Raw genomic sequence first — 25,136 nt, 5'->3', positions numbered from 1 at the left:
AAATAAACAATGACATTGACTGGTCAAAATTTTCACTATTTTCTGTGATTATTAAAGAGATTGTTCAGTTGAAAAAATAGGAACCAGCCTGTCTGAATGAGCCAAGCATTTAAAGACCACTTTGCACTCCTGATATTCTCTAGCAGAGATGCTGTTCAAGTGTGCTGTTCAGATAACACATTATGAGGCAAGGACTTCTATTAACATTTTCTGCGGCATTGGTAAACCTAGAATATGCCTGGAATGCAAGCTATCAGTGGCATAGGTGTTTTTCCACAACATTCCCCTGTGCTATGGACAACAGGTGGTTAATAGGCATCAATGCTCAATGACCCCAATCCAGTATACCCATAACGTCATGGACAACAAACATCACCTTATCAGCCCTATGTTCTAAAGATGTGATCGAAGGTCTGTTTCATTTTCTTCCATTCTTCAAACACTAACTCACCAATCATTCAAGAAGGACTGATAAACTATATTGTGAGTTCTACATTCAAAGATTACACCAATATATGCCCATTGCTGAAGAGCTATTACGATTACATCTTGCTGAGTCATCTAATGCATTCCAAACAATGTTTCAGATGGCATCATATCCTGTTTGATCATGCATACAGATTATGTACATATCCACTTAAAGGCTGCGATTTCCCCTGAAAAAGACAAAATGCAGGAGTGGGCGTAAATATCGGCATTCAACCCACGGACCTCAATGGTGGATTGTCATGCTGTATCTTGTGCTTTAGATGCCATTGATTATTCATCCATTGGGATCACACCGTATTGCTGGCGGGAAGCTTCTGATTCAATGGGCCATGACGTTAGACCTCCTCAACTCTGGGTGCCATATTTAAAGGACTACCCAGCACAGTGTTCGCACTCTCTCAGATTATTAAAGCTCCACATAAAAATGGAATCCAAAAGGAGGAAGCTTTCATCACCCAAATTTAGTGACAACTCACTGGAGTCCCTATTGGATGCAGTGAAGGCCTGCCATGAAGTCATCTACCCTGCTGTGGGGTAGGGGCTCCAGCAAGGTCACCAATCTAGCTTGGGAGGTAGTCGCAGCGGCGGCCAGTGCTCACAACCTGCAAAAGACGTCAGCCACCCAGAGCAGGCAGAGGATGAATGATCTCTTGTATCCACCAGGGTAAGGCAACCATCTCATAACTCTCATCTCACAAGCCCATCACACGTTCCCAAGGATCTCGCTCGCCGTCACATCAAGGGATATCACCACTCAATCCCACAGCAGAAAGCACTTTACTGCTTTTGGTGTGGTCAAGAGCTGTCAATCATTGCTCGATGTTTATAAATATTGTGGTTGGTTCACAGCAGGCTACAGAACCAAAATAAAATTAAGGGGCGGGACTCTCCGACCCCCCCGCTGGGCCGGAGAATCGCCGGGGGGGCGGCATGAATCCTGCCAGCCGCCCCGACGCCAGCTGCCGAATTCTCTGGTGCCGTTTTTTTGCCGGGGAATTGCGCCGCGCCGGCCCCCCCCCGGCGATTCTCCGCGATGGGCTGAGCGGCCGCCCGTTTTCAGCCTGTCCCGCCGGTGTAAATTACACAAGATCCTTACTGGCGGGACCTGGCTTTGCGGGTGGCATGTGGTGTCCTCGGGGGGGGTGCGGGGGGGATCTGACCCCAGGGAGAGGCCCCCACAATGGCCTGGCCCGTGATTGGGGCCCTCCGATCGGCGGGTGGGCATGTGCCGTGCGTGGGGGGCACTCTTTCCCTCCACACCAGCCGCTGTGAAGCTCCGCGATGGCCGGCACGGAGATGAAACTCCCCTGCACATGCGCTGGGATCACGCCAATGGCCCTGCACATGCGCCAGAACACGCTGGCGCTCCCGCGCATGTGCCAACTTGCGCCGGCCGGCAGAGGCCCGTCGGCACCGGTTGGCGTGGCGCCAAACCCTCCAGTGTCGACCTCGCCACCGAAGGTGCGGAGGATTCCACACCTTCTGGGCGGCCCAACGCCGGAGTGGTTCACGCCACTCCTCGGCACCGGTATGGCCCGCCCCGCCAGATACCGGAGAATCCCGGCCAAGATGTTCCAGGCAGTTGGCTGTCTTGAAGCTACCAATCACAGCCTAGTTCAAGTAATTTCTCATTGATGAAAATGAAAGCCTTGCAGGTCAAAGATACGAGGGGGATTAAACTCTGGAGATGTGGTTTTCGCTTTCTAGGAATTTACAGCCTGAGGCCTCAGGTGTAGGGCACATGCGAGCTTTAATGCTATGATTTTTTCACTGTTTCTGTCTGACCTGCACTCTGGCTTCCAGGCCGGGATCTCTGTCATGGGGCAGGGGGGGGGGGGGGGTCTCTGCAATGCAGGGGTTTCTGGTGGGGGTCTCTGTTATGGAAAGTTCTCTGGTGGGGTCTCTGTTATGGGGGTCCCTGGTGGGGTCTCATGTGCGGGAGGTCTTTAATGGGGGGGGGGGGTTCTCTGGTGTGGGGCTCTATTATGGGAGGGTCTCTTGTGGGGTCTCTGTTATGGGGTCGGTGGTGAAGGTCAGGTCTCCCTCATACTGTGGCAGGGGCGCTGACACAGCACATCCCATGGTGAGGGGCGTACAGAATTACATTGCGGGGAGGAGTGGGTTGGCGGGCCAGTCATCAGACCTTGCTCTCAGGCCGCCACGCTCAAAATTCCGCGAGGGAATCCCTTGCAAACACCTCCATGCATTTGCATCGCAAGGAATAGTGAATCGTCCCTGGACGCTGCTCCCAGTGCAAGCGCAAATCAGAGGCGATTCATCAATGGTGGGGAAACATAGGCTGGGATTCTCCGATCCCGCACCGGGTCGGAGAATCGCCGGGGGGGGGGGCGCAAGAATCACGCCACGCCCCTCCGACGCTGGACTGTCGATTCTCCGGCGCCGATTCTCGGGAGCCTGCGGGGCCTCCGAAAGCAGGCCCCCGCCCCCGGCAATTCTTCGCGCTTCGACGGGCTGAGTGCACGCCGAGTTTGGCCGAGTCGCGCCGGCGTGGGTTACGTATGGTCCCGCCCGGCGTGACCTCGGCGTTCTGGTGGAAGCGGCCTTCCTGGTGGGGGGGGGGGCGGGCGGATCAGACTCCGGGGGGGGGCCTCCACGGTGGCCTGGCCAGCGATCGGGCCCTATCAATCGGCGGGTGGGCTAATTCCATGGGGGGGCTTATGTTCCTCTGCGCGGGGACCCTTTAGGGCTCCGCCACATTGCCTGGGGCATGCGCAGAGTCGCGCCGGCCGTGGCACGCATGTGCGGACTCGCGCCAGAGCAGCAGACACCACTCCAGCACCGTACTAGCCCCCAGGAAGGGGTGAATACCAGAGCCTGGAGGCCCGTTGATGCCAAAGTGGCTCACGCTGCTTTTGACGCCGGCGTCAGAACTTGGCCGCGGGACCGGAGAATCCCGGCCATAATCTCCCAGAGAATCCAGCTCCAGATTTTATGGCACTTTATCAAAAAACCGGTGGGTGCGATTTGTGCCGTCACTCAGGCACGGCCTGATTGAAACAGCAAGCCTGGCTGCACATCTTTAAAGGGTGCCCTAATCTGCGAAAAAAATAAACTCCCTCCCGAGACCCCCCATGGCCATGGAGGACCTTAACACAAGCTTGAAGGCGAAAGCCCCCCTCACCACGGAAATATTAGGGGGGGTGGCCTCACCAAATAATGGAGGGTTACCATACTGGCAGTGCCCCCTGGCAATGCCCACCTCATTGACCACTTCAGTGCCTCCTGGCACTGCTGCCTAGCATTTTGTCAGGGGGCATTGCCACGGTGCCAGCAGGCAATGCCCATCCTCGGCCCTCAACCAGGCTATGTCCAGGCACCTCCGTACCTTTCAAAAACTAGTAGTGATTCGCACCAGTGTGATGTCACTCTACCGCGGGGGGGAGCATCTCACCGGGACTACGCTGTGAAGCTCTTTAATTATATTTTAATGCATGTAAATTTATGGAAATCGGGTTCGTCACACTCCTTCTGGGCTTGAATCTGATCACAACACCAGTGGAGGGCAGGGAAGATCTCAAACTGAGATCTCGCCGGCGCAAATCCTATTATGGCCCTCTCACAAGGTTTAGCGGCCATACCGGGATTTGCACACGCTGCCACAAGGGCCCAAAAAATCATGCCCATGACCTCGAACTGTGCTCATCCTTCAAAGCAACATGACAATCTGAGCGAGCATGCTGTGCAACAATACAGCATCATCTGGAAGCTCATGGCTAAAATTAGAATTGAAGCAGTGCTGGTGTTCATGCTGGTCCCTGATGGAACAGACTTGTCCAGGAGGGTTCTCATTGCATCTCGTCATCCTCCTCCTGGAATCCTCTGGCAATTATGGCCTGACGAGCATGCATGACTCATCTGGCCAATGTAATGGCGTCTTCGCCTGCCTCATCAGCTTCCAGGACCTCATCGCCACCATCCGCTTTGTTGTCCTCCTCATCAGAGGAGACATGTAGCTCCTCCATCTCCTCATCTGCCAGGTTTCGGCGGGTGCAACAAGCCACGATGATGCGTTAAACCCTCTTGGAAGTGTACTGGAGTGCTCAGTCAGATCTTTCTAAGTATCAGAACCATATTGTCAGGTTCCCTATGCCGTATTCCACCATAGTCCGGGTTGTGACATGGACCCTCTCTCAGCAGGAGTCTGAGGCTGCCGTATAGTGTCATCAGCCCTTTGCGGGTAAACCTTGTCCCTGAGGAGCAAACCCTGCATCCTATGTGGTGCCTGGAAGATGTCAGCGATCTGAGATCTAATAAGTATGGGTCATCAGCTCTTCTGGCGTATCTGGCGTAAATCTGAATGGTACATTGTCGCACACCAGCTGAACATTGAGTGGTAGTCTTTGCAATTTATGTACTGGACTGAATTTAGACGTGTGAATGCAATTGATGGCATCTTGCACCTATGTGATTCCTGAAATCTCGGAAATCCCAATGTTGCTGATCCTGACTTGCCTGACCTACGTCAACATCGACAAAATTGAGAGCCTTTGCAATGATGGTGTCTGTCACCCCCCTGGATGCACTTGGAGCTGGCATACCCCACAGAGGTCCCCAGCGGAGCCGTGGAAGGGACCACTGCCACAGATTTACTTTCAGTGTGGCTGGAAGTGACTGTCCTCCAAGTCACTGTGGCACCAAATCCAGCAGAAGGTGGCATGTGAATGACCAAATCCCTTGACGTGTGCTGGTTTTATTGACACCGTTTCTCTCTCATCTACAGGAAGAACATACAACATCTGTACACCCTGCATCTGCATCCCGAGGTCTTGAGGATTCTGCCCCTCCCTGTAGCAAAGCAGGACCTTCCATCACCTTTTTCTCTGAATGCAGGCAGCAATAAAACCAGGCTCCATCTTCCGGGTGGTGTCCTCACTGCAGTGTCTGCGTGGATTTCTTCGGGGGCTCCGGTCTCCTCCTACAGTCCAAAGATGTGCAGGTTAGGTGGATTGGCAATGATCAATTGTCCATTAGAGTCCAAAAGATTAGGTTGGGTGGGATTACTGGGTTAAGGGGATAGGAAGGGGGCCTGATGCCAAGTAGGGGACCCTTTCAGAGGATCTGTGCAGACACGATGGGCCGAATGGCTTCCTTCTGCTCTGCAGTGATTCTATCAACTGATAAGACACAGGAATCAGCATTGTTCCCAAAGATTCATGGTTTTGGAGCCATCTGGGATGGCCACTTACAACCAGGACCAGGGAAGGTCGCAAAGCATAGCGGGAAAAATGGACAATGCAAGATTCAGACAGGCTCAGAGCCTGAATGTATATTTGCGAGTGAGGAATCCAGATGGTATCGAAACCCCCAACCGATTAGCATTTGATGGCCCATCTCCGCCAGACAAAGGACTGATACTTGAGCGACCGATACAATCCCAGACATTTCGACGTCACTCCCTATACTCGGGAAGTGTAAACAGGGTCACTGACCGCTTGGGACACGCCCAGCCATCAAGGCATCCGCCCTTTTATTGGTTCAAATCGAACACAGTGATCAGGAGTTACCCAATTAGTGGGGTCCAAACTGAAGGACCGCCCAAAAGAGCGCGAAAACCCCCAAGAATAAAGAGAGAGACCACCACGTGTTCGGCCTCTCTTGGACCTGGTGCTCCGGCAACGTCTACTTCCAAGTGCTGGTAAGAGAGGAAACAGAGAATCAAGCAGAACAGTTGAGGAAACAATGTGAGGATTTAAAGGCAGCCCTACGAGCACTCCACAGTTCCACCACGGAATAGAGGCCGAGTTCGGTGAACCATGCCAAGTGCAGGCAGCAAATTACAAGATTGCAATCACTGCTATCCGTTCAGAACGGGTTCAGAGATACCTTTGGCCCACAGTTAGATCAGGAAGATGGCCCCGATTGGCAGGAACTTAGTGAAATGACCCAACGATACGTGAACGGGACAGAAAGTCGGAATAGAGCCCCCCCAGGAATGAAAAGCACCAGACCACGGACTGCACAGGCAGCACCCAACCCAATGAACCCCATCACCACACAGCGTAGGGTAACAACAGAAGACCAACCCAATTTTGTGTACACCACCCCATTAACCATCACCCAGTTCAGAGATGCCCCCGATAAAATTGAGACTTTTCACCCCACGTCAGACCCACACCACTTTTTCGAACGAGTTAGGCAACAGACCCTCATGTACGGTCTGGACGAGCAGGAAGAAGTAAAGCTCATAGTGATGAGCCTTGACCCGTTGGTTAGTTCAGCCCTTTGCGACCAACAAAATGTAGGAGGAGGTAGCTTCCAAGAGATGAAAACAGCCATTTTAGACGCCATTGGCAGACAGAAAAAGGGAGAGCATCCAACAGCATTTGCTGGACGCCCCTGGATCCACTTTACCGCAGTATTCGGTGAGTTAGCCCGCGCCCAGTTATTGGCAGACAATACGGCCAAATGGACCCATATTCTAGTACCCCATGTCACGGAGGCAGGACAAAAGGCATGTGTCAACTACGACCCCTCGGACCCGGCACACAATGAAGTGTGGGTACTGAAGCGATTATCGAGAGCTTGGAACAGTCCCTACAGAAAAAGACAGAGCAGGAAAGAGTAGACGCCAACATGAATCCAGTAAGAGCACACCAAGACCCCGGATGGGTAAATGAAGGCAGAAATAAACCTCAGCACCCTAAAGCGCAGGATTAAATAGAATTTACAGTGCAGAAGAAGGCCATTCCGCCCATCGAGTCTGCACCGGCTCTTGGAAAGAGCACCCTACACAAGGGCAACACCTCCACCCTATCCCCAGTAACCCCACCCAACACTAAGGGCAATTTTGGACACTCCAAGGGCAATTTTTTCATGGCCAATTCACCTAACTTGCACATCTTTGGACTGTGGGAGGAAACTGGAGCACCCGGAGGAAACCCATGCACACAAGGGGAGGATGTGCAGACTCCGCACAGACAGTGACCCAAGCCAGAATCGAACCTGGGACCCTGGAGCTGTGAAGCAATTGTTCTATCCACAATGCTACCGTGCTGCCCCAAATGTTACAATTGTGGAATGTTACAATTGTGGCTAGAAAGGACATTATGCACGAGAATGCCAAGCCCCCCCGAAGCAGCAACGGAATCAGCCCATAAATGCCCCCTCTAGAAACAATGCTAGACCCATCCCCAGCGTTAGCGCCCGAGCAGATAATTTGGCCATAAACGGCACCGATTGACGGTGTTCGGGCTCCCCAACCTGGGTCTGCGATACCTTTGGGATAAGTCCGGGAAGACCGGTAGTTGCAGGCACAGTCCGGGGACACCCAGTAGAGTTCCTTTGGGACACAGGAGGGTCCCGGACCACGATAAAGTCCTCCACGATGTACCATCGAGGTATATGGCCCGCTACAGACACCTTAGTGGCTTTATAGGGCATCTCCAGCAGGAACACATTACAGCCCCTGTGGATGTCCTGATCGGCAACATTAAAACAAAACACTCGGTCGTTTTGGTAGATTTACCCGAGACAGCAGAACACATCTTGGGGATAGATTTTATGAGTGCACACAACCTTTCTTTCGACCCCGTAAATAAATGTGTGGGGAAAATGGCTAGAGCAGCACGAGCCCCTGCCAAGCTCACAGTAGGTGACTACGCACAAAGGATTAGCTCAGTGGGAGAATACTGGTTTGATCCACAAACCATTACCACAGACAGAACGGTTAGAGAAGTCTTGAAAAGACATAAAGCATCGTTTGCCCAACACAAGCAAGACTGCAGCAAAATCCCAGGAGTGGTTAACATTACAGATCCCGATCCTAAGCCCCGGAAACAATACGGCTTCCCCGGCAAGCCGAGGGAGAGATAGCCAAAGTAATCCAGAGTTTATTAAACCAAGGAGTGATTCGGTCCATAGCATCAACGAACAATGCCCCGATTTAGCCCGTAAGGAAACCAGATGGTTCATGGCGACTGACCATCGATTATAGGGAATTAAACAAAGTGACTCCATTAGCAGCCCCCACAGTTGCCACGAGTCCCGAGACCATGTTAAAACAGGGACTTCAGTCAAACGTTTTCATGGTTTTGGACATTAGCAGTGGCTTTTGGTCCAGTCCACTGGACAAAACGTGCCAGTACAAATTTGCGTTCATTTTCCAGGGACAGCAGTACACGTGGACGTGCCTTCCGCAAGGCTTCCACAACTCCCCCTCCATTTTTCACAGACAATTGGCGAACGGCTTATCAAAATTTTCCCGACCTGAATGCCTTGTTCAGTATGTGGACGACTTGCTCCTACAGACTGACACCAAGGAAGAGCACATTTCACTTCTTTCAGAACTATTAGGACTCCTCAAAGAAGTTGGATGCAAGATTAACCCAAAGAAAGCCCAAATTCTCCAGGAAAAGGTCACTTATTTAGGTACGGTCATCACGCATGGTAAGTGTGAAATAGAACAGAAACAGACAGATTCGATTATAAAATTGCCCTTGCCCCAAAATGTTATAGCACTACGGTCATTTTTAGGGCTGGTCGGTTACTGCAGGAACCACATAGACGGTTTTGCCACAAAAGCAGCCCCACTTTCCGAGCTCCTGAAGAAACAGGCCCCATGGAAATGGCTTCCACAACACACGGATGTCGTAGACACATTGAAACGCTCCTAAGCACAGCTCCCGTTTTACAGGCACCAGATCCACACTCCCCATATGCGATAGAGGTAGCAACAACCGACGGAAACCCTTTCGGCCATACTTCTACAGGAAAGGCATGATCGTTTAGGACCCGTAGCCTATGCATCACGAGTTTTAAACCCCGTAGAACAGGGATTTTCAGTCTGCGAAAGGCACCGGTTAGCAGTTTTCTGGGCGGTACAGTACTTCTCGTACATAACAGGACTCAACCCCGTAACCATTTTGACCGAGCACACCCCGACACAGCTTTTATTAGACGGTAGACTAAAAGACGGCACAGTAAGCCAAATTTGAGCAGCGCGCTGGATCCTACTCCTACAAGGACGCAACATTACCGTAAAACGGACAAAGGCGCACACGTTTCTGGCCGACAATTTAGAATATGCAGGAACCCCACATGAGTGCGAGATCATTGCAGCCAAGCACAGCACATGCCCCTTTGTTCCCAAGTCGGTACCGAAAAAGACAGGCATCTGACCACAGACAACCCAGCCCACAACAAACTCTAAAAATTTATGTAGATGGCTCCTCCACAGTTCTTGATGAAAAAAGAATCACAGGATGTGGAATTTATGTAGCGGACGCGCAGGGACTCGCTTTAGAAGAAATCGCATTAAAGTTGCCTGGACATTTAGGTTCGCAGCAGCCGAGTTAGCAGCCACTGCTTACATTGCCAGCACCCAGATTCGTTCCCGACCCCAGCAGACATATATTCGGACAGTTTGTATGTCTGCAACAGCCTGACAGAATTGCTACCCCTGTGGGAATCTAGAGTCTTTAGATCCGCCGATGGAAAACCCCTACCCTCAGCGCCATTGCTCAAAACATATCCTCCAGACAGCGAAAGGTAGAAAATACGGAATAGTTAAAGTTAGAAGTCACCATCGTTCCTCCCCACCCGGTAACGTGAAAGCAGACTCGACAGCGAAAGCAGGCTCACGACATGACCACTTTTGGCAGCCCCCCAAGAGTGCCCCAGTACACGCGGTTCAGGTCTCACAGACCAACATTCAAGACTTAGCCCAAGCACAAAAGGAAGATGAGGCACAAAAGGAAATTTAAAACTTCCCAGCTCCCTATGATAAGTTTAAAGATTCTTTAACGATCCATGAGGGAATCGTTTTAAAGGATGGCATTTATGTGGTCCCCACCCAGGATAGGAACCAGATTATTTGCAAATTCCATGACGGAAACGGACACCAAGGGATAGAATCCACCCTTGCCCACCTCAGACCTCTCTGCTGGTGGCCTGATTTAAAAACCAACGTTAACCATTACGTTGAGAACTGTTTGATTTGCGCACAGAACAACCCGGACAAGTATGCAAAGAAAGATCAGCTAAGACACGCCCATCCTGTATATGGCCCATGGACAAACTTACAGTTAGACTATATTAGTCCCCTGCCCCCTGCAGTAATAGATACAAATATGCGTTGGTCGTCATCGACACATTCACGAAATGGGTAGAAGCTTTCCCTTCAAAAACAAATACGGCCAAAGCCACAGCAAAAATTCTAACTGAACAGATTTTCACTAGATGGGGACACCCTGTAGTACTGAGTCGGAACAAGGTTTGCACTTCACAGGCAGGGTCATGAAAAATGGCATGACAATTTTTGGCATAAAACAGAAGTTTCACATTGCCTACCACCCGCAGTCCAGCGGCATTGTGGAACGCATGAATCAGACACGAAAGGACACATTTAGGAAGATGGTACAGCAACATAACACAAACCTTTATTGGTGCGAATCAAACATAGTGATCAGGAGTTACCCAATTAGTGGTGTCCAAACTGAAGGACCGCCCAAAAGAGCGCGAAATCCCCCAAGGATAAAGAGAGAGACCACCATGTGTTCGGCCTCTCTTGGACCTGGCGCTCCGGCAACGTCTACTTCCAAGTGCAGCACCGCCAGACGCAAGTTCAAGTTCAATGCCCGCTACCAGACGGATGAGCCCAGCTGAGCAGCAGTTACTTCTACAGACCCGATAGATACAGATCCGGACAACGGCCACTGTTCCTCTGACCTAAGCCGGGTGCCTGAAATTAAGTACAGGTTGTCATAGTTGATAGGTGTAGTTTAACTAGTAGTGTTTATGTTGCATGATTAATTGTGTGTGTAAATAAAGTACCCTTGATCTTGAACTAACTAACTGGTGTTTGGCTCTTTGATCGATAGCTGGTTGAAACTTGTTGTGATATCATTTGATACCTGGCGACTCTGAGCATTAGAATATTGATATCCAAAGGAAGGAGGGCAACCTCACTGACTGCCATATTTACAGTCGGTAAAAAAGGCAACAGTTTGTCATGGAATTTACTGTGATTGTGGCCTCAAGGACTCTTCATGCATGCCAGAGAGTCATGACCCCTGAAATGATGCCCAGTGCAGGGTGCACATGAACTTTCACCACTACCCCACCTCCTAAACCCCAACCCAACAGGACCGACTCCAGACAGTTTCGGCCAGTGACTAGACGTTCTGCTTTCTGCATGAGCTGGCACCATTCTAACCTGTACTCCAAGATGGCGCAGTTTGGATTTCATGGCTACATTTCCAAAATCGCTTCCTCCTTTGACGTAATTGGAAATCATGTTTTGGGCGTTTTAACTCTCGTGCCCACACGACACCCACCCCAATCGGGAGCAGAAATTCGTCCAAAGATATATTACAAGGTCTATCACAGTTATTTATGCTTTACTAAATTACTTGCTCCTATTATTACAGGGTATATTTTCCAACAGCAAGGAGCGGTTACATGTGCTTGATATGAGCAGTATTATCTTCCCCTGTGTGCTATTTATAGTCAGGTATTAATCTATACAAAACAAAAGGGCTAATTACTGCCCAGGAATAGCACATGAAGGAATCAAGTGAAAGTACCTCTTCCTTGCCTGAGGCAGACGTGTGTGTCTGTTTCATGGTTAGTTTTTTCCTGAAACAAGTTGCCAGCAGATGTAACTTAAACGGCGCTACTCTGCATCAAGCATGGATGACCAAGAGACATTCCCACACATACCAACTGCCATAGTCATACTGGAAGAATTTACATTAATTATCAATCTGTTTGACCATATTATAAACATACCTTCCATGGCTATCAAGTCCTAAAGTGGAACTCAAAGGCAGAGCTTCTGCACCACAAAACATTCTATTTGAAATTCCACAAAAAAACACATTACATGAATTGCTCAAAGTGAAGTCAAACTGCAAGTTGCTGTTTGTTTAGCCATATTGATATCATTAACTGCTACAATGTAATTGTAAATTGTAAGTCAGGCATAATATCTAAAATGGTGATCATGTTAGTCAGTAAACATGCGCTCACCTTGAATTATTTTGCTCCAAACTATCCAATCCGGTATCAAAACATTTGTTGTATTTCTTCAGATATTTAGTTTAGTTTAACTTGAAAATATCCCCTTTCACTATCTTTCCAGCATTTTAAAGGAATTTCAACAGTCATAACAAGGGTTGTACAATAGAAACTCTATATTGTATAAGTAAGCACTATTGAGCAGTATGTACAAAAGGGAAGCCAAGCGCCATTGTATGGAATGAAAATCGACATTGAAGGACACAGAGGAGATACAAAGGAAAGTAAGCATAGTAAGTCTTCCTCCTCTTTATTTTAAAGGCTGTTAAGATATTTTCCATTACCTTTACCAGAGGACTTGTCTTCCTCCTCTATGCCCAATGGCTTTTCAGTGCTCTTTTGTTTTCTCATGCTGGTCTCGAGATTTTTAACTGCTCTCGCCACCACAATGCTCTGTTCCACAGCCTCAAAGATGCCTAAAGGGTATCCAAATTGTAATTAGTGGGGGATTCTTCTTAAGCTATAAACGTTGGCGAAGTTTATTGATGTTCATCTACAACTTGAGGTACTTCCTTTACCCAAAGCGATCAAGAATAGCCGTGTATCTTAAAACTATAAATAATGGGAAAGGTCAGGAGCAATAATTTCATAGAAAGAGCAGTGGATGTGGCTGAATACTGCTCATCATTCTGAACAACCTAACCTGAAGGTATGGTAAATACTGCTCATCATTCTGAACAACCTAACCTGAAGTTATGGTAATAGCATTCACTCCGTGGCACTGAAAAGAATGAAAATGTTACACATTCTGAATTTTTGACACTTTCAAAACTATGATCATGCGATGTCGCACCATTTTTTCAAATTAACAGGAATTTTGGATTCACATAACCATACATGAATATTATTGAATTCTTGTAAACAGCAGGTAACAATTTCTTTGAACAACAGCTGAGCAATAATTCTCTAGTACTAAGAAAATTCAAAGAGTTACCGTTTGCTCAATTATTAACTCACAATCGGGGCTAAACAGTAACTGGAAGAAACAAGCAACATGTATCCTGGTATCTGTGTACACATTTAACATCCTCAGCTCCCCGATGGCATGGCAATAGGTTATCAGTCCGAATTTAGTTTGAGTCGTATGCCAGCCTAAACAGGCATGTAGAGGAGTTGCATCAGCAAAAGTCAAATATCTCTTTTTATTCATCATTCTGAATAGTACTGAACAGAGTGGTGTCAAGGGGCTAAAGATCACCTTTAAATAAAGATAAAATAGGGCATGGTGGCAGTCACTGCTGATGTGGAAACAAACATTTTCATTGGCTGCCATATCAGGATGTGCTTTCAACCCTCGGCCTTTCCACCTGCCAATTGTTGCACACTGAGCCTTAGCCCACTTTCCCGCCTGAATATTATTACATAGTAGGTTTGTGGTCATTTAGATATTTGTCCTCTTATTTTACTGTACAATGATGTGCCAAAGAAGCTAGTTTAAGTTACATGAGGAGATCACAGATAAGTGTTTTAGAGGTGTCAGCAGTGCCACTCAGGATGGTTGCAAACAGCAAACTTTGCTGCTAAAATTGAAATTTTCAAGCAAGAGATGGACAGACATTTGTAGATTAAGTTATTAAGGATAAGGATCAAACATGAGTAAAATGAGTTGAGACACAGATCAACCATGATCTATGCCGGATTCTCCGGTCCCCCAGCTGCGTGTTTCGCGACGGCGCGCCATTTGCTGGATTCTCTCTTCCCACCGCTTGTCAAAAGGATTTCCACAAATTGATATTTGGTTGGGAGCAGGTGAAATCTGCAATTTAATATTGTAAAAGCATCTTGAACCTAAAATAACTTGCAACGTCATTTTGAAGTTTGATTATTCTCCCAAGCCACATTCCATTCTCTAACAGAGATGGTGAGCAGTTAGCTCCTCTCAGGCCTCTGCCAGTTGTTTTCTGTGACCAGGTTGTGCGAAAGTGGCTTGGAGCAGGGCATAAGCCTGGAGAGAGATGTAAATGAGGGCTGATTCATACCAGTTGCGTAAACAGTCCCAAGATATTTAATCAATGTTTAAACCTATTCTTCACACACAACGCCCTTTGTAAATGGAGATTTGATCAAGCTCATTCAAGCTGTAACCCCCGTTACACAAGAAGATTGTTTTCATTTGTTCCTACTTAGAATTAGGTTCTATGTCATTGCTCCACATTGATTGCATGCAAACAGTCCTAAGATCATAACAGCTAACATCAATATCAACATCAACCCCGAAATACAAGTAAAAAATTAAGTCAGGCATTTCCTTGCAACTGCTCCCAGTCCACCAATGGAACTTTACCGGCACCCACTGAATTTGTTGTACTACACTTAAAACAACAGTACAGCAACAAAGAAGAAATAGCTCGATGGAGATTCCTGTCTCATTAAGTCAATGTTAGAGCAGATACAATTATTGACTGTCAACTAGTTGAATGGAAAATGATGGCCCCATGATTCTGTAAAGATATGTGGGACAAAATTATGCTCACCCAGGACCTCCGCAGTAGACCCAGTCAAAGTTTGTGGGATCTTAGTGGAACCAAAGTATATGATATACTTGCTTGCTAAAGCGTGGCCTATCTGAACTCGCAGGTTGTTCATTGGGTGGTTACACCTCTTTGTGGGCATGCCTCAAGTAACCCAATTCTAGGGTGCTTGAGAAGTAGTAACTCCCAACATCCCAACTGGCTACCTCACCCCTTGCTGTTGATTGACTTGTGTGAAGACTGTATTTCCACACACCTGTGCCGGAATTTTCGCTTCAGTTCCATTTGGGGTTGAATGGTGAAGGGAAGCAAAATCTTGCTAGAGATCCAAATTGCTTTTACATTGGCGTGAAATTTTAGAGAGTAAAATGTTGTAAATTTCCAGCTGAGCACTTCAAAATTACTCAAGCTGAAAGATGGGGGTGGGGGGGGGGGGGGAGTGATTGGAATGCAATTAATTCTCTTTAAAGTGGTTGATGTTTGTAAATATTGTGGTCAGAGCACTTCAGAGTTACTGAACCATGAAGGAAGATGAATGAAACAAGGCTCACAGCTGTGTGTGCGGAATCACAGCCCACCAAGGGAAATGAATGAATGGCTTGCAGCTTAAGGATCTGAAGGATTTAAGCAGTTTTTTTTAAATTCAGAGTACCCAATAATCTTTTTCCAATTAAGGGGGTATTTAATGTGACCAATCTACCGAACCAGCACATTTTTGGGTTGTGGGGGTGAAACCCACTCAGACAAAGGGAGAATGTGCATACTCCATACAAACAGTGCCACAGGGCTGGGATCGAACCTGGGTCCTCAGTGCCAGAGGCAATAGTGCCACCCTCTGAAGGGTTTAAACCTAGGTCACTGCTTTCTCTTTTAGGAATTGACAGATGGTGTATGCCCAGCTGAGTGTTGCAACAGTGATTTTTTTTTCACTGCCTTTGTCAGGACTGCTCTCTACCTTCCAGACAGGGGTGTCCTTTCTGAGGGGGGGGCGGGGGGGCTTCCTGACAGGTTTATCTTTTCTGGGGGCCTATGGGGTGTCCCTCTATAGGGGGTCTCTGGAGGGATCTCCCTATTTATGAGGTCTCTGTAGAGGCCCCCATATTTAAGGGGTCTCTGGGGGGTGGGCAGTCGGGTCATCCCCGTACTTGACGTGGGGGGTGGGGGGAGACCCAGAAAATCCAGGGTGGGGACTGATCTGTGATGTGGGGAGAGGTGTGTGGGGGGCAGATTTGTGATGTGGGGTGGCCCGCACGTGACCTCACTATCAGACCGCCTGCTCAAAATGTTGGCCTGATAGCATGATTCCCTTGGAAATCCCTCGTAAGCCTCACCATGCATAAATTTGCATGGCGAAGGATAGGGAATTGCTTCCTGATCAGTTGCACTTCCGCTCTGGCGGGAGAACATAATCTCCCAAACAGAGAATCTCACCCCTCTTTGCAACTTACTATCCCACCTATTTCAATGTCATCTGCAAATTTGGTTGTAGTACCTTCTATCCCTGCAACCCAGTCATTAATATATTTTGTAAATAGTTGGGGCCCGAGGACCGAACCCAGTGGCACCCCACTAGTTACATCTTGCCACCCAGAAAAAGACCCAATTAACCCTTCTTTCAGTTAGCCAGTCATCTATCCAAGCTAATAAATTACCCCTAATCCCATGAAATTTTACTTTGTGCATTCAAACAGAAAGGGCGCAATTCTCCGAAATGGAGATGGAGTATTTGCTTTGTCGTCAACACCGTTGTGTTTCACGACGGCACTAAACGGGCGCTGGCACTACCGATAATGACCCCCCATAGGGGTCCAACACGGCGCTGGAGTGGTTCACGCCGCTCCAGCCTCCCTTCCCGGTGCCAAACGGGCACCGCCCCAACCCGCGCATGCACAGTTGTGCCGCGTCAACCCGGGAATGCGCAGGGGACTTCCTCAACGCGCCGGCCCCGACGCAACATGGCGTGGGGGTTCAGGGGCCGGCCACGTAATAAAATAGGGTTGGGGCTGGAGAGGCCGGCCCGCCGATCGGTGAGCCCCGATCGCGGGCCAGATCCTATCGGAGGCCCCCCCCCCCCCAGGTGAAGGAGCGCTTTTCCCCGCCCCACAGGCCATCCCCCGACCCTACACGCAGAGTTCCCGCCGGCTGCGAGCAGGGGTGAACGGCGCCGGCGGGACTCTGCCGTTTCCGCACTGCCGCTCGGCCCATCAAGGCCGGAGAATCGGCGGCCCGGCCGCGGACAGCGGCCCGCGATCAGCGCCGCGCCAAATGCGCCGGCGCAAATGGCGGCGATTCTCCACTCCTCGGAGAATTGCCTGCCGGCGTCGGACCAGTGCTGCGGGAAAAAAATGGCGCAAACGCCGATTCTCCCATACGGGAGAATCCCGTCCAAAGCCTTTAAGTATCTTCTATTATCAAATTTCCCTACTCTTGTCTGATTGCTTGGTGCAATATTACTTTAACACGTTCTATCCCTTACTTTTATTTTCTGGTAACAACCTCATCATTAACCTGCATTGCCACCTTCTCCTTTAACTTTGATTTTCTAATCATGCTGGTCCCAGGATGATTCAGGTGAAGACCATCCCATTGGAACCATCCCTCTCTCCCCCGTACTGGTGCCAATGCCCCATGAATTTGAACCCATTTCTCCCACACCAGCCTTTGAGCCATGCATTTAGCTATTTAATCTTATTGAACCTGTGCCAACTGGATTATGGGGCGGGATTCTCCCCTACCCGGCGGAGCGAGGGGTTCCGGCGTAATGGAGTGGCGTCGGGCCGCCCCAAAGGTGCGGAAGTCTCTGCACCTTTGTGGTGAATGGAACTACTGTTAATTCACCAGTGCACTGTGATATCATGTTACTGCTGTATCGTGTTACGTTATGTGTTTAACCCTGTGGGCTCCACCTATGGGCCATTGTACGGCTTCACCCACAGTGGGATATGTCGGGGCATGATTCTTTGTTGTACCGGTCACAGGCAGGCTCAGTTCTAAGCTGATTAAAACCACGGTTTACTTCTCAACGTGTCTCTTAGTGAATTGATGGTCGCATCAATTTAATCAGCTTAAAATACTACTATGGAATCAGCCCTCAAATCTGACAGACTGGAACTCAATCCACAGGCCGCGGAGGCGAAATAAATTTTTTCTCACTGGCTTCGATGCTTCAAGGCCTATCTCGCCGCGTCGTCTACGCCATCCATCACGGACGAACAGAAATTGAGTTTTCTCCACGCACGGGTGAGCCATCGTATTTCTGTCCAGCTCCACGGCCCCGCGTCCTATACAGAGGCCCTCGCATTACTCGAACGCATATATGTACGGCCCGTGAACGAGGTCTACGCGCGACACATCTTCACCACTCGCCGCCAGCGCGTCGGGGAGTCGCTAGATGACTACCTACGTGACCTCAAAGTCCTCGTGCACAACTGTAACTACCAGGCCGTTACGGCCCCTCAGCATATGGAACTCGCTATCCAAGACATTTAAGTGGCGGGGGTCCGATCAAACTATGTAAGACAGTGCCTGCTCGAAAAAGGGGCCCAGGACCTGGAGGACACGGTAACACTAGCTACCTCTCTGGAGGTCGCGTTTCAGAGCCTTACTGCGTTCTCCGCCGACCACCTCGTGGGCCCCCGACCAGAGACTGCCCCATGCTTGTGCCGCGCGGCTGCCCGCCCATCATGGGGGGTTGCCCTGCTATTTTTGCGGCCAGTCCCAACACTCCCGAAAGCACTGTCCGGCCCGCAACGTGAACTGTAGTAACTGCGGGCGAAAAGGACACTTCGCCAAGGTCTGCCTGGCCAGGTCTAACAACTCGAACTCACAGGCCCGACCCACAGGCCCGCAGACCCCGCAAAGTGGCAGCGTGTCTGTCAACTCTGCCTCCGCACAACACGTGCGACTCATGGGGGCCGCCATCTTGGCCATCCTCCCCAACGCGGCCGGCCATGGGCGATCCATGGGGACCGCCATCTCGGACGCCATCGTCCTCACCGCCCGCCACGGTCGACCAACGGGGGCCGCCATCTTGGCCGCCATCTGCTACACCGCCAGAGATGTACGAACAACATGGACAGCAGCCATCGCGGGGCCGCCCCAGCACCTCTGATCACGCCGCCAGCTACCCCCAGCTCAGCGTGTTCACCCTGGAACAGTCGCGACCGAAGCACCTCCGGAGCTCCATGATGGCCATCCGGGTAAACGAGTACGAGACACCTTGCCTTTTCGACTCCGGGAGCACAGAGAGCTTCATTCACCCGGACATGGTAAGACGTTGTTTGCTCCCAATATTCCCGACGCGACAAACTATCTCCCTCGCCTCTGGGTCGCACTCGGTGCAAATCCAAGGGTGCACTACTGCAACCCGAGTGATCCAGGGCGCTGAGTACACTAATTTTAAACGATATGTGCTCCCAGACCTCTGCGCTCCTCTCCTCTTAGGACTCGATTTTCAGCGCAACCTCAGGAGCCTAACTCTTAAATTGGGGGGGCCCCTGCCCCCGCTCACCATATGCAGCCTCGCGACCCTAAAAATCGACCCTCCCCCCCTCTTTGCGAACCTCACCGCCAATTGTAAGCCAATAGCCACCAGTAGCAGGCGGTATAGTATGCAGGACAGGACGTTCATTAGGTCAGAGGTCCAGCGTCTCTTGCGGGAGGGGGTCATAGAAGCCAGCAATAGCCCCTGGAGAGCTCAGTGGTGGTCGTCAAGACCGGGGAAAAGTTCCGGATGGTGGTTGATTACAGCCAGACCATTAACCGGTTTACGCAATTCGATGCGTACCCCCTTCCCCGGATTGCAGACATGGTAAATCAGATCGCGCACTACCGCGTGTTCTCTACGGTGGATCTGAAGTCTGCATATCACCAGCTCCCAATCCGCCCGGAGGACCGCCACTACACGGCGTTTGAGGCAGACGGCCGCCTTTTCCATTTCCGCCGGGCCCCCTTTGGCGTCACGAACGGAGTTTCGGTGTTCCAACGAGCAATGGACCAAATGGTGGACCAGTACGGGCTGCGGGCCACATTTCCGTACTTGGACAATTTAACCATCTGCGGCCATGATCAGCAGGACCACGACACCAACCTCCACCGATTTCTCCAAACCGCCCAAAAACTCAACCTCACCTACAAGGAGAAATGCATTTTCCGCACAACCAGGCTAGCCATCCTCGGCTACGTCATGAAAAACGGAGTTCTAGGGCCCGACCCTGACCGTATTCGCCCCCTCCTCCAATTCCCTCTCCCTCACTGCCCCAAGGCCCTGAAGAAGTGCCTTGGATTTTTCTCCTATTACGCCCAGTGGGTCCCCCAGTATGCGGACAAAGCCCGCCCACTATTTAAGGCCACCATTTTTCCACTGGCAGCCGAGGCTCGCCAGGCCTTCAACTGCATCAAGGCGGACATCGCCAAAGCTGCAATGCGCGCGGTGGATGAGTCCGCCCCCTTCCAGGTGAAGAGCGATGCCTCAGAGGTCGCTCTCGCCGCCACTCTCAACCAAGCAGGCAGACCGGTAGCATTCTTTTCCCGCACCCTCACCACCTCTGAAATTCGACACTCCTCGGTCGAAAAAGAAGCCCATGCCATCGTGGAAGCCGTACGGCACTGGACGCACTACCTCGCTGGTAGGAGGTTTACCCGGTAGCCTTTATGTTTGACAATACGCAGCGGGGCAAGATCAAGAATAACAAGATCTTGAGGTGGAGGATTCGATCCTCCACCTATAACTACGATATAGTATATCGTCCTGGGAAGCTCAACGAGCCCCCAGATGCCCTGTCCCGCGGCACGTGCACCAGCGCGCAAGATGACCGATTATATGCAATCCACGATGACCTCTGCCACGCGGGGGTCACCCGGCTTGCCCACTACATCAAGGCCCGCAACCTGCCCTACTCCATCGAGGAGGTCAAAGCTGTAACCAGAGACTGCCAAATCTGTGCGGAGTGTAAACCGCACTTCTATCGACCAGATAAGGCCCACCTGATAAAGGCATCCCTGCCCTTTGAACGCCTTAGTATCGATTTCAAAGGGCCACTCCTCTCTAATAATCACAACACGTACTTCCTGAACATCATAGACGAGTTCTCCTGCTTTCCGTTCGCCATTCCCTTCCCCGATATGACCACTCCCACAGTCATCAAAGCCCTCCACAGTATCTTCACCCTGTTCAGTTTCCCCAGCTATGTCTACAGCGAATGGGCAGGTGGAGAGGGAGAACGCTCTCGCTCTTTTGAGATCTCTGCGCTGAATCTCAGTTCCTGCTCTTTTTAAATCACTGGCAGGTCCCACTCTGTTAAATCTCCACTCTGACTCTCAGCTCCTGCTCAAATCTCCACTCTGACTCTCAGCTCCTGCTCAAATCTCCGCTCTGACTCTCAGCTCCTGCTCAAATCTCCGCTCTGACTCTCAGCTCCTGCTCAAATCTCCGCTCTGACTCTCAGCTCTCGCTCTTTTGAGATCTTTGCGCTGAATCTCAGTTCCTGTTCTTTTTAAATCTCCACTCTGACTCTCAGCACCCGCTCATTTTAAATCTCCGTGCCAACTCTCAGCTCCCGCTCTTTTTAAATCTCCGCTCTGACTCAGTTCCCGCTCTGTTTAAATCTCCACTCTGACTCAGTTCCCGCTCTGTTTAAATCTCCACTCTCTCAGCTCCCGCTCTTTTTAAATCTCCGCTCTGACTCAGTTCCCGCTCTGTTTAAATCTCCACTCTCTCAGCTCCCGCTCTTTTTAAATCTCCGCTCTGACTCAGTTCCCGCTCTGTTTAAATTTTCACTCTCTCAGCTCCCGCTCTTTTTAAATCTCCGCTCTGCCTCAACCGCCTCACTGGGCAGGGAATTCCACAGATTCATAACCCTTTGGGTGAAGACGTTCCTCCTCAACTCATTCCTAAGTCTGCCCCCCCTTATTTTGAGGCTATGCCCTCTAGTTCTAGTATCACCCGCCAGTGGAAAAAAACCTCCCGGCTTCTATCTTATCAATTCCCTTCATAATTTTAGATGTTTCTGTAAAATCCCCCCCCCTTATTCTTCTGAATTCCAATGAGTATTATCCCAGTCTACTTGGTCGCTTCTCATAAGCCAATCCTCTCAACTCCGGAATCAACCTAGTGAATCTCCTCTGCATCCCCTCCAGTGCCAGTACATCCTTTCTCAAGTAAGGAAACCAAAACCATAGAAAGCATCCTATCCTATCTGGCTTCATCACAGTCTGGTATGGCAACTGCTAGGCCCAGGACCGCAAGAAACTTCAGAGAGTCATGAACACCGCCCAGTCCATCACACAAACCTGCCTCCCATCCATTGACTCCATCTACACCTCCCGCTGCCTGGGGAAAGCGGGCAGTATAATCAAAGATCCCTCCCACCCGGCACATTCACTCTTCCAACTTCTTCCATCGGGCAGGAGATACAGAAGTCTGAGAACACGCACGAACAAACTCAAAAACAGCTTCTTCCCCGCTGTTACCAGACTCCTAAATGACCCTCTTATGGACTGACCTCATTAACACTACACCCTGTATGCTTCATCCGATACCGGTGCTTATATAGTTGCATTGTATACCTTGTGTTGCCCTATTATGTATTTTCTTTTATTCTCTTTTCTTTCCATGTACTTAATGATCTGTTGAGCTGCTCGCAGAAAAATACTTTTCACTGTACTTCGGTACACGTGACAATAAACAAATCCAATCCAATCCGATCCAAAACTGTACACAGTACTCCAGGTGTGGCCTCACCAGCACCCTATACAGCTGCGACATAATCTCCCCATTTTTAAACTCCATCCCTCTAGCAACGAAGGACAAAACTCCATTTGCCATCTTAATTACTTGCTGCACCTGAAAAACAACTTTTCGCGATTCATGCACAAGGACACCCAGGTCCCTCTGCACAGCAGCAGGCTGCAATTTTTTACCATTTAAATAATAGTCCATTTTGCTGTTATTCCTACCAAAATGGATGACCTCACATTTACCAACATTGAATTCCATCTGCCAGACCCTTGCCCATTCACTTCAACTATCTGTATCCCTCGGCAGACTTTCAGTCTCCACTGTACATTTTGCTCTCACCACTTATCTTAGTGTCATCTGCGAACTTTGACACATTACACTTGGTCCCCAACTCCAAATCATCTAGGTAAATTGTAAACAATTGCAGTCCCAACACTGATTTCTGAGGCACATCACTAGCCATGATCGCCAACCAGAAAAACACCCATTTACCCCACTCTTTGCTTTCTGTTAGTTAACCAATCCTCTATCCATGCTAATACACATAATACACCGTAATGCCGTATACCTTTATCTTATACAGCAGCCTTTTGTGTGGCACTTTGTTGAATGCCTTCAGGAAATCCAAATACACCACATCCACTGGTTCCCCATTGTCCACCGTGCTTGGAATGGCCTCAAAGAATTCCAGTAAATTAGTTAAACAAGCAGGGCAGCACGGTCGCACAAATGGATAGCGCTGTGGCTTCACAGTGCCAGGGTCCCAGGTTCGATTCCCTGCTGGGTCACTGTCTGTGCGGAGTCTGCACGTTCTCCTCGTGTCTGCGTGGGTTTCCTCCGGGTGCTCCGGTTTCCTCCCACAGTCCAAAGACGTGCAGGTTAGGTGGATTGGCCATGCTAAATTGCCCTTAGTGTCCACAATGTTTAGGAGGGGTTATTAGGTTACGGGGATAGGGTGGAAGGGAGGGCTTAAGTGGGTTGGTGCGGACTCGAAGGGCTGAATGTCCTCCTTCTGCAATGTATGTTCTATGTTCTATTTGACATGACTTGCCTTTCATGAACCCATGCTGCCCAATGGGACAATTTCAATCCAGATGTCTCGCTATTTCTTCCTTGATGATAGATTCAAGATTTTCCCCACTTAGAAGTGAAGCTAACTGGCCTATAGTTACCAGCCTTTTTTCTACTACCTCCCCCGTCCTTTACTCTGTTCTGACTCTCACCGGGCTGAAAGGCTCAAATCTATTTTTCTCCAATAAATTGCAGGATTGAAATTCCCAGGAGAGTTGCACGGAAACACTTTCCACCATAGGTATCTGGACACCCTACCCTGGGCCTACGCAGCAGACCTTGCAAAATTCACAGAATTAGGGAAGGTCCCTCGATTCATAACTTCTTCCTACCTCAGGGTGGATAGAAATCAGGATTAATATTCCAGAAAGTTGATCATGGAATGCTGAGACCCCCCAGAAAGGATGCAATGGTGCCCACAAACCCACCTTGTAAAATGATCGAAATGTATTTCTTTCCTATTTGGTTGTACTTACTTTTCCCTAAAAATTTGATTGGCTAGATATTGGCCTCTAAGATCCAAGTGTGATCCAACATCTACGCCATGATCTCAACCTTGAGCCCCAAATGGGCCCCATAACTGGCAATTGTTCTGGTAATCCTGATCTTACGAGATGTACTCACCAATGATAGATGGGCCTTTGTGAGGTCAGGGACATGGAAACTTTGGATGTTGGGTGTCACCACTCCCTCTTTCTCCATTGGCCTGGTAAGGAGCAGACAGAGATTCTACCTCTTCCACAAAATTCCCAGTATAAGGCCAGAACCATGGATTTCTGGGCTGCAGTCTCACTTATGTCCTTTTCCACACATTCCCATCAGAGTGACATTAAGAGTGCACAAGAAGGCTCATGGAGTTTTGACGTCCACTTATTTAATTTTGGTCGAATAATTTTACAGTGAATTTACTGCTTACACTTTTGCGAATGTTTTTTCTTGGACAGTGAGACATTAACCCACAGGTACACTCAACGCTATGGCACCTCCAGACAGTGTACCTTTCAACTCATAATCTACAATGCCAGAGATCTGTTCGTAATGCCCTCAGTGTTCTAGTTTTATTCACTGATTCACCATGTGGTCAGCCCAACACTTGGAGGCCACGGAGACAATTAGAAGTGAGTAATTACTTTCTGGCTACGACAACACTGACAAACTGTGAAATCTACCACTTCTTTACCATAAGTTCTTTGTGCAATTTGGCAAAATTATCCGTAAGACAGACTGAAACAAATGAGTTTAACGCTTCTTAGGATTTTTGATGCTGCCTCCATAGTTTTAAATCTGATGACAAAAGACTCGCCTAGAACTCCATGATTTCACAGAATGGT

The 25,136-nt window shown here is 49.4% G+C and overlaps 1 protein-coding gene across 3 annotated transcripts in view; it reads right to left on the bottom strand.

Moving 5' to 3' along the window:
• st18 (ST18 C2H2C-type zinc finger transcription factor) overlaps nt 1-25,136 on the bottom strand; it is a 575,669-nt gene that overhangs the window by 529,869 nt on the left and 20,664 nt on the right. For all 3 annotated transcript variants that reach the window (XM_072467783.1, XM_072467784.1, XM_072467782.1), the window contains exon 2: nt 12,810-12,941. In XM_072467783.1, coding sequence (XP_072323884.1) covers nt 12,810-12,876 — 67 coding nt within the window. In that variant the 5' untranslated portion in view covers nt 12,877-12,941. The remainder of the gene's footprint in view (nt 1-12,809; nt 12,942-25,136) is intronic.

Source organism: Scyliorhinus torazame, chromosome 11 (assembly GCF_047496885.1).
Source record: "Scyliorhinus torazame isolate Kashiwa2021f chromosome 11, sScyTor2.1, whole genome shotgun sequence".
In the NCBI taxonomy this organism is placed as follows: Eukaryota; Metazoa; Chordata; class Chondrichthyes; order Carcharhiniformes; family Scyliorhinidae; genus Scyliorhinus; species Scyliorhinus torazame.
Note: the sequence above shows the minus strand (reverse complement) of the source record. Positions and strands in the feature narration are given on the sequence as shown.